This window comes from Leishmania donovani, chromosome 16 (assembly GCF_000227135.1).
Source record: "Leishmania donovani BPK282A1 complete genome, chromosome 16".
Taxonomy (NCBI): Eukaryota; Euglenozoa; class Kinetoplastea; order Trypanosomatida; family Trypanosomatidae; genus Leishmania; species Leishmania donovani.
Window position 1 is genome coordinate 234,453 of NC_018243.1, and position 15,355 is coordinate 249,807.

Consider the following 15,355-nt stretch of genomic DNA (forward strand, 5'->3'; position numbering starts at 1 on the left):
ACGCGCCAGACGGAGGAAGGAAGGGAGGGAAAGCGTGTGCGTCCGTTGTGCGTGAGAGCAGTAGAGAATGGAGAGCGCTGCCGGGGTGCGCACGTGCGGAAGTGTGGCCGTGCGTTGTTTTCAATGTGCATACATATATATATACACCAGACACACGGTGTTGTGCCTTGCGCTCACATGCTTCAGATAAAGCCTCGCCATCACCTCTGCACGATGGCGTCGCGGGAGGAGGATGAGGAGCAGAGGAAAAGGGGGACGAGAAGGCCCCCGTAGCAACAAGAGAGACGCCACATGGGTTCTGCGCTCGCGTAGTCTTTCAGTGGAAAGAGAAGGGAAGGGGAAGGGTATGCGGATGGGGGCTGAGACGCACCCCCCCCCTTACGCCACACCCGTCCCCCTCGGCGTTACCTCCCCACTGACGCTGCATCACGCCTCTCGTACCAGCAGGCGTATGCAATGAGCCCCACCCTCACCAAACTCTCTTCTATGCATGTCTATGATATAGGCGATAAGGTGCGAGCATCCCCCCCCTGCCTGCGTCCGTCTCTGCACCTTCTACTCCTCTTCCCCTTTCTACCGCGCACATGCAGAGGCGCACAGCCCACAAACTTAGAGAAAATGGGCGCATCTGCACGCACGCAGCACACAGGCCGTGCCTGTGGCCAGGGAACGGGGCAAGGACGGGGGAGATCACGGCATTCCATCACCACCAGAAAGAGAGACACACGCGAAGGTGCGTTTGGAGCGGAGGTTGACCCGGAAGGAGGTGGTGAGCGGGGCGGGAGATGAGAAGCGTCACCTCCCGCATCCCCTTCCCCCTCTTCTGTCTTTCCACGCCCCGCCGCGCGCGCTCACACGTACACAAGCGGAAGTCTGGCAAGCGCACGCAGTGATGCCGCCCACCACACCGCCACAACCATTTTCCAAGAGGGCTCTCCCGCCCCTCTCTCCTTTATTCGAGCCTCCGTCTCCGTGTCTCTGCTTCGCCGCCCACTGCGAGCGCGTGCGAAGTGGATGGAACATGCACGCATATGTGCACTCGCGTCATCGGCGCAACGACCGCGCGCCCGCTCTCTTGATCGCTGCCGCCTCTGCCGTGGGCCGACGCAGCGCCTGCAGTCATGGGTGCTGCATCCACATCTGGAACGGACAATGATCGCTGCCCATCACCGTCGGCATCGGGAAGCAGTCCACAACGTACGATGCAAGCCGCGAGGAGACAACGAAGTAGTCCAAGCGCCACCCCAAGTTTCTTGGGCGACCGTTGATACGCTGCGACCAGAAGGAGTAGACCGGGCCTGCGTGGGGGTAGAGCTGGCGAAAGACGTCCACCGAGTTCGTCCGCTGCATCGTCTCGCGAAACGATATCCGCTCCTCTGGCGCAAAGCCGCTGCACTCCTGCATCGACTTGAATGTACCGGCGTAGTAGCGGTCGTAGTCGCGCTCCGCCACATTGAGGTCGCCAGCCCAGATAAAGCCGTGCGGGCTGCTGTCGCCGCCCTTCGCCGCCGCCGACGGGACGCCGGCATTTTCCGTGGCCCAGGTATCCAGCCGCTGAAGGTACTCCCTCATGCTGGGATCAAAGGATTGGACGCGGTAAGGCAGCCGCGTCAGTCCCATGCCGCTGTTCGCCACGTACGTGTTCACGAGGGCAATGCGCGACGACGACGATGCAGAGTCCGGATCCGGAGATAGGAATGTAGTCAGCACGCGGCCCTCCTCGTCGCCAGCGCCTTCTACCAGCACCGGTGAGCCGGCGGCCGCGCCTGCCTGTGGTTCGGACGGCAATGCGAAGCCACGAGTGCACCGCGCGTGCAGCCGTTTCACAGTGGTGCTGTTCTTCATGTAGGTGCGGGTGCCCGAGTAGCCCCGCTTGAAGGCGCACGGGTGGTCCACAAAGGAGTAGCCGTCCACCACGCCGAGGGTCGCATTGGCATCGGCCTCGTCGACGTTCAGCTTGGTCTCCTGCAGGCACAAAACATCCGGCTTCTCGGCCTCCATGAACGCTCTCAGCGCCGAGGCGTTCTTCTTCAGCAGCCCGCGTAGGCCGGCTACGTTCCACGTAATGAACTTGTACATGCGCGACGGGTCGAAGTCGCTGTCCGTAGTCCTGCGCACGAACGGCACCACGTCAGACCAAATCTCCTTCTCGGACTTCTTCGTGTTGAGGGCGGCGAGGGCCTCAGCGCTGCGGATCAGCCTGCCGGCATCGCCGTTTGATATCTTTGGCGCGCTGCTTGTGCGGCGTGCGGGGCTCCCGGTCGTCGCCTTTTTCTTCGCACCGCCTGCAGCCGTGGCAGTGGCAGACGTGGCGACCGTGGTGATGGGCGCCACTGCAGCTTCCGCCGTGACTCGCTGGCCGCCAGCCGCCTTCTTCGAGGGCGGCAGCTCGGACGTTGAGGACGACGAGGTCGATGAGGACGCAGAGTCACCGCTGGACTGCCGGCGTCGCTTCGAGGCCATGGTGGAGAGTTGTTTGCGATGGGGAGGGAAGGAAAGAAGACGATACGTCTAAGGATGCGCCAACCGTGCGCAAAAGCTTGTATGTGCGTGCAAGACGAGAGAGGCGACTCTGCAGGTGTACAACCCGACACTCTCCACTGCGCAATGAGTGAGCTGTACGAGCTAAGGGATAGAGGCAAGGCAGATAGCAGCGCAGACCGCTCATCAGGGAGGGAGGGGTGTAGACGTGTGGTGCAGGAGAGAGACAGAGGCGTGTCGAGAGTATAAAGCAATAACAAGTGCACGCCGCGTACATGCTAAGTCGCGGCGAGCAACTGTGAGTGAGTCGGGGATGGAAACGATAAGAGGAAGGCGATGTGGTGTGCTCGTGGATGTGTGAGCGACGCCGCATCACACCAGCACACACACAAACACACACACACCAACAAAACGTATACGCGAGAGCCGCAAGAGAGCGCGTCTGCAGGCCTCCGAGGTAACAGAGAGGCGCATCATCTCTCAGAGGCTGCCCCTCCCTCCCCTCACCCCCCCATCCGTCTCCGTTGTCATCCTTTATATGTTTCCTTCGTTGTCTTACGTAGGATTGCGGCCGTGGTTGACGTCTCTCGCGCGCTCTTCCTCGCATCGCTCCGCTCCCCCTCCCCCCTCCTCCCCTCTCGCAGCTCGCCCCGCCTCTGAGCCGGAGGCATCGGAAGATGGAGAGGCGGAAGAGAGAAACAGAGGGACGACGTGAGAGAAGGTCGACCGGTGGAGGAGAGGAGGCGCGGCCCAAGCGCAGCAGTACACGCCTGTCCCTCCACCTCCTCCACCCCTTTCCGCTCCGTCGTGTGAGCGAGCAAAGAGACGAGCAGGGAAGCAGGGTCAGTCACCGCTCGCCGATCCTCACGCTGCGATGTCGCTTGCTCAGGGGTAGACACACCCTGTGCATGCATGGATTCGCTTTACACGGTGCAAACACCGCTGGCGGTGTCGCACACATGGTTTACGTCAGCCTTGCTTAGTGCCGTCGCTTCTTCTTCTGCGCCACGACCGTCGCCCCAACAGGGCCGGTGGGCTTCGTCTTCTGAGCGGCCTCCGGATCGCGACGGAGCAGCGCTGCCGCACGAGATGTGCCTCCTGGTGGTCGGTACGCCTGCGGCTTCGGCATCTCCTCCCCTGCAGCACGCGGCGAGGCTGCACGAGCCGGGTACTCGTCGGGAGCGTGCATCGCCACCCAGTGCGCCCCGTACAGCACCGGATATTTACACGTCAGCACCCGCGCCCCATTCAGCTTCGTCACGACGATCTTATTGTCCATCCGAAGCCGTGTGAAGACGGTGGAGCATAGAAAGTTGTAGCTGTCGGGGGCCCAGTTCTGAAAGCTGCACTTCTCGTTGAACTCGCCGGTGCAAGCTGCCGACGAAGCTACAGGAACGGTGGCGTTGGAACCAGCACCGGCGCCTGCCACCTGCGCCATCTGAGGACGGACGTAGAACTGGTAGTCACCAGCGAGGTTGCCGCTGCCGCCAAGGACGAACTGAGCACCGTTGGGAGCCCACGCGGCCATGTTACGCGGCGCGTCTCCGAAGGTCATCTGCGCCACACCGTTCTTGTTAAACAGAGTGCACTTGTTGCGTGGCATCTTGCCGTGAATGACCAGCAGCTCATCCAATGTGGGCGACCACTGGCAGTCGTGCACTGTCTCGCCCTCACCCTTCAGCTTGACGTCCGTGATGCTGCGGTTCATGACGTCGATGATGTGCAGCTGCACGGTGCCGTAGTAGCTCTTCCCGCTCGGGTCCCGCTCGGACTTTACGAGGAGCGCCACGTAGTTGCCGGACGGGCTCCAGAAGAGGCTGGCTGCCTCGGCGCGGCCGAAGTTCACCTGGTACAGCGGGCCTTCACGGAGCTGCGGAAGGCGATAGACACAGAACGTGGCCTGGCGCTGCTTGTAGAATGGCTTGAAGAGTGCAAGCATCGGGCGGCCCTCAGCTGGCGCTGTCGCGTACTCGATCTCCTTGTCCTGGGCCAGCATCAGGTCCACCTTGCTCAGTGTCCCGTTGACGGCAGCTGCACCATCATGATCGGCATCCGACTGCTGCTCGCTGTTGTCCTCGTTGGTGCCTTCCAACAGCACCGAGGACGACGCCGTGGAGGAGAGGTCGCCGTTCATGGCATGCATGCAACCCTGCACCGGCCGTACCACGTATGCCTCGTCTGCCGTCCAGATCATGGCCGGCCAGCGGGCCTGCATGCCGCGACGAAGCAGCCTGCCTTTGGCGGTCTCAAAGACGCTCAGGTTGCCGTCGGGGGTACGCTTCTGATCCATCATCGCGTACGTGACGAGGTACGTGCCCTTCGGCGAGAAGGCCAGGCTCACCGCGACGTGGGGCATGGAGACGGTGAAGAGCGTCTTAAAGCTGAACCGGCACGCGTCGTCCTCGGCCGCGGCGGTGTCCTCGATCACCTCCGTGTACGTCAGCGTGGTGGTTGTCGCGTGGGCGAAGCAGGTGGGCCGCGCCGGGTTGAAGGCAACCTCACACTCACGGTAGTCGCCGGTGTAGCGGTTCGCCTCGCCGTTGAGCTCCGTAAGACTCGCCGCCTTCTCGTTGTACACAGCAAGGACGAGCGAGTCGTCCTTGCGCAGGATCATGGGGAGGAGTGCGAGGGACATGGTGAAGGTGGCGCCGTGCTGTCTCTGAGCCAGTGAGGAGGAGGTTGAGCGAAAGGTAGGAGGGATGCACAGGGAGGTACAGGGAGAGAGAGAGAAGGGATGAGGCGGCGGCCCTTCTAATAAGGGCGTGGGTGAGCGCGCGTGTGGCGGTGGTGATGTGCGTGTGATGCGGGGGTAAGCAGGAAGCGATCACACCGGCGATCCGCGAGTTTCTTTGCTGCGATGATGCGTGCGACACCCAAGACGAGAGAGACGAAGCGAAAAGAAGGAGAGATGAGAGAGAAGGCCGCCACGGTGGGGCAGACACAAACGAGCCCCGCGCACGTTCCCGATCCGCGGAGGAGGAGGGAAGGAGGGGAAAAGCATAGCGGAACGCATCCGCCAGCAGCAGCGGCGGCCCCCAGCACCAGTGTGAGAGAGAGGAGCAAGAGACGAACGCTGAGGGAGGCAGGCAGGGTATGTGCGTTCTTGTCTTCCTTCCCCCGTCCGTCGCTCGGCGGCACCGTCTCCCAAGCTCGTCCCACTCACACCCTCCTCCTTCCCCGACAGGGCACACGCACACGCGCACACACCTGAATCTCCTCTCTTCACCCCTCTCCCCTCCCTCAGATCTCTTACGACGGCAATGCCCATCCATCAGCCTCCCGCAGTATCACTCGTTCCTTTATGGAGAAGAAAAGCGTGCAAGCCAAACAGCGCCCATCACCGGCCGCCGCCGACGGGGCTGCCGTCGACAGCGCCGCTACGATGCACAGAAAAGATGTAAAGGAACAGGGGCCGAAGGGGCACAAGCGCGGTGTTCGCAGGGCCTCTTACAGCGGTCGCAGCGGTGTTGGCGAATTGTCTAAAGCGCCGGACGGGGAGTATCCGCCCGGCGTGTGATTCCCAAGCCTGGGTCGCGGCCTCCGCAGCAGCTCAGAGTCCGCCTCGCGCACGAAGTTGTTCGTCTCCTCGCCATCTTCCTCGTCCTCGCTCGACATGGGCAGGACAATGGGCAGGTCTGGCGGGAGCGGCTCACTTGGCCGGTACTTCTTCAGGTACGGGTTCCACTCGATGATAGTGGAGACCGTTAGGTTGTACGCTGCGGCGATGCCCTCGAGCGTGTCGTAGTCCTCCCCGCCCGCCAGCTGCGACCCCTCGAGGGGGTCGTCCAACTCACTCCACTCCTGCAGCCGTTGCTGTGGCGGCTCCAGAATAGACGGAGCAGCCAGCGACGGCGGGGACGGCGATGCGTCCATCTCAACTCCTGGCTTCTGCCGCAGCTGCTGTGAGGACTCGACTGCGCGGCGAGGCGGAGCCGTGAAGAGGCGAGGCGGAGCGGTGGAGAGGCGAGCTCCGGCGCAGGCGCTCTGCTGGAAGCGGCTGAGGTTCGGTGGGGGACTGCTGACGTGACATCCTAGCATGGCCGGCGGACGCATAGAGGGGGTCCTCTCCTCCTCGTCCTCCATGTAGTCTTCTGTGTCGCTCCTTGGTGACTCACTCGCCTCAGCCTCGATCCCCGAGTGGCCTCCAGGGAAGGAGCACGAGGCGCTGGCAGGGCTGCCCTCCATGTCGGAGCGGCCGGTGCTCGAAAAGGCTTTGTCAGCCGTGCGCTGCGGGCCACGACAGCCTCGGTGCTGAACGGGGGTCAGGAAGTCACTCGGACTGTGGATGTCGCCACTGTTCACCGCGGCCTTCGATGCTGTGGTGGCTGATGGGCACTGTTCCTTCGCCACCGGCGAGCACGACGAAGTGTCCGACGGGGCAGCGAGGGACGGTGACAACGCCGATGCTCGCTGGCGATGCTGCATTGGTGAGAGCCACTGGTGCCGGGGCACCTCTGCGCCACACAGCTCTCCCTCCCCCGCCGCGCCGCCGGCGCGCATGCGGCTGTGGGCGCTGTTGCTCCGTCCATCCGCCCCGAGCGAAGAGGGCGGCGAGACGGCCGAGAGCGATGCGCTTGTCTCCCGCGCCGGCGATGGCAGCGCCAACGCCCGTGCTCCTCCCTTCGCCTCCCGAGGCGGCACTGCAGACACTGCTGCAGCAGACCCGGCAGTGCGCCTTCTCGGCTCCCTCCCATCACTCTCACCATCTGCCAGGGACGAGGGCGGTCTAATCTGGGAAGCTGTGGAGCTCGCGCCAGGCGGCGCCATCGGACCGATGTCAGAGTGGCGCCCTTTCGACGTGACAGCAGAGACCGTCGGCATCCCCCCGATTGGGCTGCAAGGAGAGAAACGGGAGTGGCCACGCGTGCAGAGCTCTTGTACACTGGTGACGGAGCTGCCGTCATCAATGAAGTCTTGCCGAGGAAAGCTGTCGTGCCACGGCGTCGCCCCCGCGGCCGCTGCTGCTGGCAAAGTGGCCGCACCCGGGAACAGCGGGGGCGGCGCTAGGGAAGGCACAGGCGGTGACGGAGTAGAGTCTTTGGGGGCGCTGCAGCTGCAGCGGGCCTTGCCGTTCGCACTCGCATCGCTCTTCGGAGTTGGTGACGACTCCATCACGTCCTCCTTCAAGTCGATCAGATAGTACCTGTCTGGCGGGGAGCATGAGTTGCTGCACACCGACATCATGACTGGTTCCGGGGCGCAGGAGGGCGGAGCGGCGTTGGCGCAACTGTTTGGCATCGACAGCTCCGGAACTTGAGGAGACCGGCTCGAGCCACGTCCGCTGTCCGCAGTCCAGGCGCTGTATCGCCCTTGGCTCGCGCCGCCTTCGCTGCCACAGGGAAAGACGCCGCTGCAGACTCCAGTGATGGAGGTGCCTGCACCACCAGCAGTCCTGCTCGAGCAACTGCTCCGAGTGCTACTGGCTGCGGAGTTGTGCCGGCGAGCTGCAACGCCGTGGCCATGCCCTGCGTCAGTCCCCTGCGTCTTCGCCGAGGTATGGCCGCTCACCGCGACTCCCGACGACCCTGTAGAGCCGGCAACTAGCCTTAAGCGCGACGCCGGCGTCGACGTCGACGACGGTCGCGGCGGCGAGACCGGGGGCGCCGCAGGTCGCACCTTGAGGTACGTATCGGGCGGCAGCACGTCGTCCTCGCGAAGCGCGAACGGTAGTTGCGGGTTCCACTGGCGGATGTCAGCGATAGACACCTTAAACAGTTCAGCGACGCTGCCAAGCGTCTGCTGTTGAGCTGAGGCACCACACTGCAGACTTGGTGCGCCACTGCCGCCACTCGGACGTTGCTGCAGCAACTGCTCTCGTTGCACAGCGGTGGCCCAGTGAGCCAGCGCCGTTGCGCGGGCAAGCGCTACCTGCAGTTCCGACACCGCCTCGTCGGGAAGGGTTGTTGGCTGTTCATGGCGATGGCAGCTGTGATCCACATCCAGTGGCTGTAGCGCTGCGTACAGCAGCTCAACCTGCCTCTTAAGTCCCTCCATTGCTCGGCCGGCACACCTTTCCCTGCTGTTGTAAGGCGGCAGAGAGAAGCTACGGAAGGAGGAAGGGCACGAGATGGTTAGGGAGGGGAGGGGATGTGCGTATACACCTACACGTCTGCGTACGTGCCTTGTGCCGATTTAACCTCAACTGAAGGGAGTGTAAACTATCTATGATGGATGTGCGTGCTAGAGCTGATGCGCACGTGGGTACGAGTACACCTGAGGTGCCTGTGATGGCGCGTAGAGGCCGGCGGCTCGAAGCGCACGTGTCTCGAGGTCACGGACGCACGCACACCAGCAGAGAGAGAGAGAGACGGAGGCGTACTTGGGGGAGAGGGGGGGGCGTGTTCCGTGAACGTTGGATGAGGCAACTCGCTTACAAAACCGCCACTGGCCTTTGCTTGCCTGTATGTGTGCGTGAGTGTGGATGTTCTCCTGCTATTCTCATCGTTGGCGTCCGCACAAGGTGACGTTCTGGAACGCACACCAGAGCAGCGCATGGCCACACGCGTGTGTTCGTGTTGACGAATGAGCGGATTCACCCGCGCCCACGGCGGATACGCGCGGCACGCGAACACGGCACAAAACGCGATCGCATGCGCACGCCGATAAGCCCGCAAAGACGGCGATGAAAAGGCGGTGGAGTGGCAAGTGCGGAGGGAATGTGAGAGAGATGGAGCGCATGGCACGAGCACCCATACGCAGAGACAGGCGCGGACCTCTTCTTTGCACAGGGATGAGCGAGCGCGCGTCCCTCCCTGTGTCGCAGTGCACAGAGCATGAGCAGATGCGAGGAGACCGTGGGTGGGCGGGTGGGTCAGCAGGTGACGAATGCCTCGCCCACGATCCTTGGCGCCTAGCACTCCCTCCGCAGCGCAACGGGTCAGAAAAGCTGGAGAGCGAGAGTGCGTCATGTGATGGAGGCGGCAGTGGGCATCCGTAGAGGGTGCCGTGTTCGGTGATCCTCAGTTTCTCTTTCCTTGGCTCCTGGTCGACTTGGCGGTAGAGCGTGCGCTGCCTCGAGCAGGCCGCCCATTGCACCCCAGGCGTCGTCATCCACCGAAGTGGGGAGAGAGCATTCTCTGTGCCTTGATCAACGTCAGCTGTCGCCTCTTCTTCATCCCTCATCACCACCACTCACAATCTCACTTGCCTTAACGTCCGTGATGGGCATGTTCTCTCGCATAGAGAAAGGGAGAGAGACGCACGCCGGTGTGGTGGACGGGAAAAAAGGAGGAAGAGGAGGACACCCCTCCCCGCCCCGGCAGCGTGTGCGCAGGCAGAGGATACGCGTGTGAACGATGCATGTGGCGTCGATCGCGCTGCAGTCGTCAACACTTCACCGGAGAGGAGAGAACAAGGGGGCACGATCAGGAGTCGAAAAAGGAGGCGGACGCTCCGCACGCGTCCCTCACCCGCCCTAACCGCGTTGCCTGCTCCCTCCGTCTTGAGGTGCCTTTAGAGCCCGCGTCGCGTGGCGTGCTCGGCAGCCGTCTTCTGCAGCTTTCCAATCGCAGCCAGCAGCTGGTCATGTCGGCGAATATCGCGCTCCAGTTGCTCGCGCGCGCACACAAGCTCTGCAGCCATGGACAAAGAAGGAGGAGGCACGTGGAGGAGGGAGGAAGCGTGCGGGTACGGCGTGAGCGCCTCGGGCACGGCGGTGGGGGAGGAAGCTGGCAAGTTGCTGTGACGCTGGTGCTCAAGAGTCGCATCGATCGACCACGGGGACGCGCTGCTGGCTGCATATCCGCGGCCCTGCGGCGCCCCACCTCTCGTCACGCCTCTCCACGCGGAGGCGTCGCTCGCGTCGAAGGACGGCGCACCATGGAAGGCTGAAGCAGCGGCAGGAAAAGTGTAGTCGGCGCTGGTGCCGTATGGCGGAGCTTTACCTGACGGGAGTGAGGCTGGAAAAGCCTGACTCGGCCAGGCGGCACGCGAGTCATGGCGTGTGCTCAGCGGCTGGTACCCAGGCACACCCACAAATAGAGGTGGCTTCGCTGGCGCGGTGTGCAAGGGAGAAGCCATAGGGCTGGAAAAGCCCGTTGGCGGCGACGGCGCGCCGCCTGCGGGCTGCACTGGTTGTCGGGCATGCGACGGCAGCGGTGGCGTCGGAAAGCGTGAATCGAAGTTCGCCGCCCCTACCGAGGAGACGTGCGAGCTGGTAGCCAGGCGTGGCGGGGCGTACGGATGGTACAGCTGGAGGCCCGGTGAAGAAGCATCTCCTGCCGCTGCTGCTGGGGTGGCACTTGGTGATGCGCACTGCGGTGTCTGCGCAACCATAGACGCTGGCGTTGTGGGGTAGCTTGGCAGCGCTGGAGGTGACGCCCTGCCGTGCACAGCATTCTCAGTGAGATGCGCTGCTGCAGTGCAGGCATCCCCTTCACACTCACCGTGCCCACCCCCAGGTGTGACACCTGCTCCTTCGTCCGCCGTGGTGGACGTATGCGTGCTCATCAGCAGCTCTACCTGACGTGAGGTGGACCCAGTGCCGAGTGTCAGCGGTGACCGCCCTGCCGCCACCGACGAAGGCCGCGGTGGCAGTGGCGCGACGGACGTGTCTCTGGCCCACGTCACCTCTCCTTCTAGCCGCTGTTGTGGCTGTTGCAGCTTCTGCTGCTGTTGGAGGAGGGCAAGGCAACGCTGTCGCCACGCGTCCGCCTCACAACGCAGCGCTTCGATGCACTCCAGAGAGTCGTGTACAGGGGCCACCGCATCACTCACGGTAGCACTACCGCCGGGGCCGCCGTCATCGGCCTTGGTGCGCATGGTACCGTTGTTGGTGGTGTGAGCGACCGCCTGTGGTGTCGCTACAGCGTGTTCGTCGCTTGCGGCATGAGGTGCATCCGCGGAACCTCGCGCGCTGCCACGCGGTGTTGCATCAACTCGTGACAACTGACGCTCTCCGCCACCTGCATCACCCTCCACGGTCTGCGCGTGGTGCCGCTGACGATGGCAATGCCGAGATCGGTCTTGCTCCCAGCTAATGTACTCGATCATCTCGTGGATATCGGCCAGATCGGCATCCCGCCGCGTCGTCTCGTCCGTGTACCGGTCCAGTAAATCGTAGTAGCGCCTCTGCCAAACAAGCGCCTTTACCTTCTTCGATGATGCACCCCGCATCTGGTCCAGCGCAGGCAACGCGGCTGGCGGAGGCGGCAAACTGGAAAAGGAGACGCGGTGTCTTGCCTGTGTGGCAGTGCTTTTAGCGCGGCGATGTCGCCTCGACTCGGTCGCTGAGGAGCGTGGGCAGTGGCAGGCCAGAGAAATGGACGCAGCGTGCGCTGCGGCACATGCATCTCCATCTCCTCTCTCTGCCGTCAACGTGATATCGTGGCTGCTGCGCGCGCTGTGATAGCGGCGCATCCGCGAGCGACTCTGTGTTCGGCGGCGCTCGGCACTGCCTCTGCGGCGCTGCATCTCCGGCTTACGCGGCAAATCTGCGGCGGTGTCGCGACAGTTGGCGGGGGCCGAAGAGTGCGGCCGCTGTCTTGGCCTCTCTAGTGCCGAGTGTGTTCGGCGAGACCCATACGGTCTTCGTGATGCTCGGCGCCGCCGGTGTCTCGGGGGTGTGGTCGAGCAGGCCCCGTTCGACGCACACCGCGATGACGGAGAACGAGACGCACAACGCGCTGGCAGCTCGGCGATGGAGCTGGCTGGACTGGTGGACGGCAGGCTGCTGGTGGTTGCAGATGCGGTGGTCGATGCTGTGGCGGGCGCCGACGGCGTTGTCGAGGGGCAGCGGTGTGGAGAGCGAGGAGAGAGGGAGTCGCGCGACCGAGACCGAGGAAAGGCTGCAAAGACCCGCCTCGTCCTATTTGCCGCCTTTGCGGAGGCGCGGGCTGCCGTGCGCGTCCACTCCCCACCTCGCGCGTTGGCGGTGCGCTGCCGCCTCTCGCTCGTCGCCATCCTTTGATTGGGGTGATGAAGAGGTGTCGCCTGCTCAACTGCGGCGGCGGCATCGGCCTCACCACTCGTGGCAAGGCGTTCGCCAGCCGCCTGCGATGCGGCTGTGGTGCCTTGCTGCGTGGGAACGCCGCTCACGACGGAGTCGCCTGTTGCTGCGGTTTTCATGGAGGAGAAGGACTCCATCTGATGGACGCGCTGCTGCAGTTGCCGGGTCATGTAGCGGGACTCGGCAAGGTGGCGTACGAGTTCAGCAACGTCGCGAACACCGATACGGGAGATGTTGCCAGAGGCGGCCGAGTGGACAGAGAGCACGGTGGTGTCCGGTGGCAGAGAAAGGGACGGAGCGACAGCCGGCGGCGGCGTAAGAGCTGATGCAGCAGGCGCGCCGCCCTGGCGGGGGATGCCAAGAGGCTGCATCCTCGCCGAGGGATGGAGATGCTGTGGTGTTAGGGCAGCACTGGGCAACGACGACGATGTGAAAGCCGCATACGCGGCAGACTTCGGCAAACCAGCGCCAGCGGAGGAGCACCGAGGCGGTTGGGGTGGAGGCTGTGGTTTCCTGCAGTATTGCCGCGACTGCATGGTGACGGAGGACAGGAAGAAAAAGGTAGGATACACACACACACACACATGCATATGCACATGCACGCACAGGCACACACAGAAAAGGTTAGCAGGAGACATAGGAGGGAAGGGAGGGGTGGGGGAGGCGCGGTGAGCATGGATGATGAAGCAGGTCATGCATGGAGCAAAGGTTCACGCATCTGGCACGCACACACAAGAATACCTCTCTCAGGCGCTGTGCGCAGTGAGGTGGGACGGGACGGGCAACAGTGCCGGGGCGGGCGAGCGAGAGGGTTGAGGGACACGAGAGAGGGCACAGCACGTACTCTCGCATGCCACATCGGAGCTCCGTCCCCGTGGGTGCGGTCGCTAGTAAAGGAAGCCGAAGAGGCAATGAAAAGCTTCCGTGGGCAGGCAGCAATGCGCGCGAAGGATGCAGTCACTTCTCGGTCGTCCGCCTCCTTCGACTGCGCACACGGGATACGCTGCAGCGGAAAGCAGGGTGGTGGCGGACATGCGTGAATGCCCTTGCTATTCATCTATCTATCCGTGTGCAGGTGTGTGCACTGGAGTGTGTGCGAGGGGCGAGCCCCCTCGCTGTCCCACACTTCGTAGGCATCGAAGGGTGAACCGTGTTCAGAACAAGGAGAGGTCAGTTGCGACATTGCGGACAAGGCGCTGCACGAGCTCCGACACCTCGCCGGTGGTCCATCGGCGCTCCGCTACAGGAAGTACAGAGGACTGGCTTGCTGCGGGGACCTCGGTTGGCGGAGTGTCCCCTGGTTCAGTATGTGTGGCCCCCACCACCCCCGATGCGTTCGCCGTCCCAGCAAGGATGTGTTCAAGAGTGCAGCGCAGCCGGTGAATGAGCACCTGTCGCACAGTGCTCGACGCGACGATCTCAGCGGACGCGGTGTGCGAGAAGTCGACGCCGCCGCCTGTGGTGCGCTGGTTGACGTGCAGCTTCGCCTCCACGTACTCCAGCAAGGCAATCGGCAAGCCGTTGTTGCGCAAGTTCAGCTCTATCAGCGTGTTGTTCAGGTAAAGTGCCGTGACAAGAGGGAACGACGCTACAGCCTCGTGGAAGCCGACGTGGCGGAAAGCCGAAGATGCCATATCGTACTCTGGAGCCGCATTCGAACGTCCCGCCTCCGTGCGGTGAGTCATCATCGCGTCTGAGAAAAGAAAGTAGGTGCCCAGTAGGTTGTGGGAGAGGTCGAGTCGCCGCAGCGGCTGTGCAGCCACGGTCGCGGCTTCTGATGTTTGTTGTCTACAGAGCGCCGATGCGCGACCGCACGCCCTCGAGAGAGCGCGCGGTGCATCTACAGACCGTGCGACAATGAGCTCGGCAAGAGCGGCTATCGCTGGCCCGTTGCGGCTGCCGCTGATGCAGTTGCGACGCAAGTTCAGCACCTCCAGCGAAGGATGCAACTGCAGCGCGGCGCAGAGCAGCGCAAGTCCAGCGTCACGTGAGCCCAAACGGTTGTCCGATAAGTTGAGGGAGTGCAGCTGTGGGCATGATGCGAGCAGCGACGCCAGAGGCCCGCCGTCCGTGAGCGCCGCGCCGCTGAGGTCTAGTAGCCGCAGCGTGCTCGCTGCCCACAATCCAGGAATGGTGGGCGGGTACGACGGCGGGACGGCCAGTGTCGACAACGCCGGTAGATGAGAGCCACCGCCTTCGCATCTGCTAGCTGCCTCTAGGGCTGCTGGCTTTACGGAAGCGGCGGACACTTGTCCGCAAAGGCAGCGCAGCCCAGCGTCGCCAAGAGCGGTGTCGCGCAGCGATAGACTGTGCAGCGGCACGGCAGCCACCAAACTTCGCAGGGTCGCGATCCACTCCGACAAGGGCATCCAGAGACCACCAAAATCGATTGACAGTCCAACCTCGCCTTTGCTCCTCTTACTGCCATCGTCTTCATGCGGCGCCGTCAGCGATGGCCTCGCGGTCGCCGCCTCGGCATCCCCCTCGCCGCTACGGCACGCATGTTTCGTAGTCGTGGTGGCGAGGGCGCAGTCGCTCCCTGATGAAAGCCGAGGGCGGCTTTGCACCGGCTCCACCGCCTGCAGGACACGAGAGAGCACCACCGGATGCATCTCCACCTCTTCTTCTGTGCAGCAAGTGCCGTACAGAGAGAGCCACGTCCGCGCCTGCGCCACCGCAGGCAGCACCACAACGTCTTGGGCATCGACTGCGATCGGCGCGGATGCGCACGACGGTGATTCCATTTTTTTTTATTTGCGTGTGCGTTGCGGCAGCCGCTGGGAACGCATGCGGAGTCGGGGGAGGAGGAGCGGCCGAATTCGACGACTCGCAGACTATGAGTGTGCTGGTGGGTGCGTGATGCGCCGTCTAGCGTCTCGCCGTTCGCCGGGTTGCCCAAGGCTTGCTACGCGATAGATGTGTGTGTGT

General features: G+C 63.4%; 5 protein-coding genes across 5 annotated transcripts; all 5 read right to left on the minus strand.

The window, feature by feature from the left end:
* Positions 1-1,119: 1,119 nt before the first annotated feature.
* Positions 1,120-2,463, minus strand: LDBPK_160680 (apurinic/apyrimidinic endonuclease-redox protein; the record flags this gene model as incomplete). The annotated part of the gene is made up of 1 exon (XM_003859707.1): positions 1,120-2,463. One exon carries the CDS (start codon positions 2,461-2,463, stop codon positions 1,120-1,122), a length of 1,344 nt encoding a protein of 447 aa, XP_003859755.1.
* Positions 2,464-3,460: 997 nt separating this feature from the next.
* Positions 3,461-5,116, minus strand: LDBPK_160690 (hypothetical protein, conserved; the record flags this gene model as incomplete). Its single annotated transcript, XM_003859708.1, has 1 exon — positions 3,461-5,116. One exon carries the CDS (start codon positions 5,114-5,116, stop codon positions 3,461-3,463), a length of 1,656 nt encoding a protein of 551 aa, XP_003859756.1.
* Positions 5,117-5,928: 812 nt separating this feature from the next.
* LDBPK_160700 (hypothetical protein, conserved) lies at positions 5,929-8,475 on the minus strand (the record flags this gene model as incomplete). Its single annotated transcript, XM_003859709.1, has 1 exon — positions 5,929-8,475. The coding sequence occupies one exon, from the start codon at positions 8,473-8,475 to the stop codon at positions 5,929-5,931; it is 2,547 nt and encodes an 848-aa protein (XP_003859757.1).
* A 1,458-nt stretch (positions 8,476-9,933) lies between these two features.
* LDBPK_160710 (hypothetical protein, conserved) lies at positions 9,934-12,963 on the minus strand (the record flags this gene model as incomplete). Its single annotated transcript, XM_003859710.1, has 1 exon — positions 9,934-12,963. The coding sequence occupies one exon, from the start codon at positions 12,961-12,963 to the stop codon at positions 9,934-9,936; it is 3,030 nt and encodes a 1,009-aa protein (XP_003859758.1).
* Positions 12,964-13,581: 618 nt separating this feature from the next.
* LDBPK_160720 (hypothetical protein, conserved) lies at positions 13,582-15,171 on the minus strand (the record flags this gene model as incomplete). Its single annotated transcript, XM_003859711.1, has 1 exon — positions 13,582-15,171. The coding sequence occupies one exon, from the start codon at positions 15,169-15,171 to the stop codon at positions 13,582-13,584; it is 1,590 nt and encodes a 529-aa protein (XP_003859759.1).
* Positions 15,172-15,355: the final 184 nt, after the last annotated feature.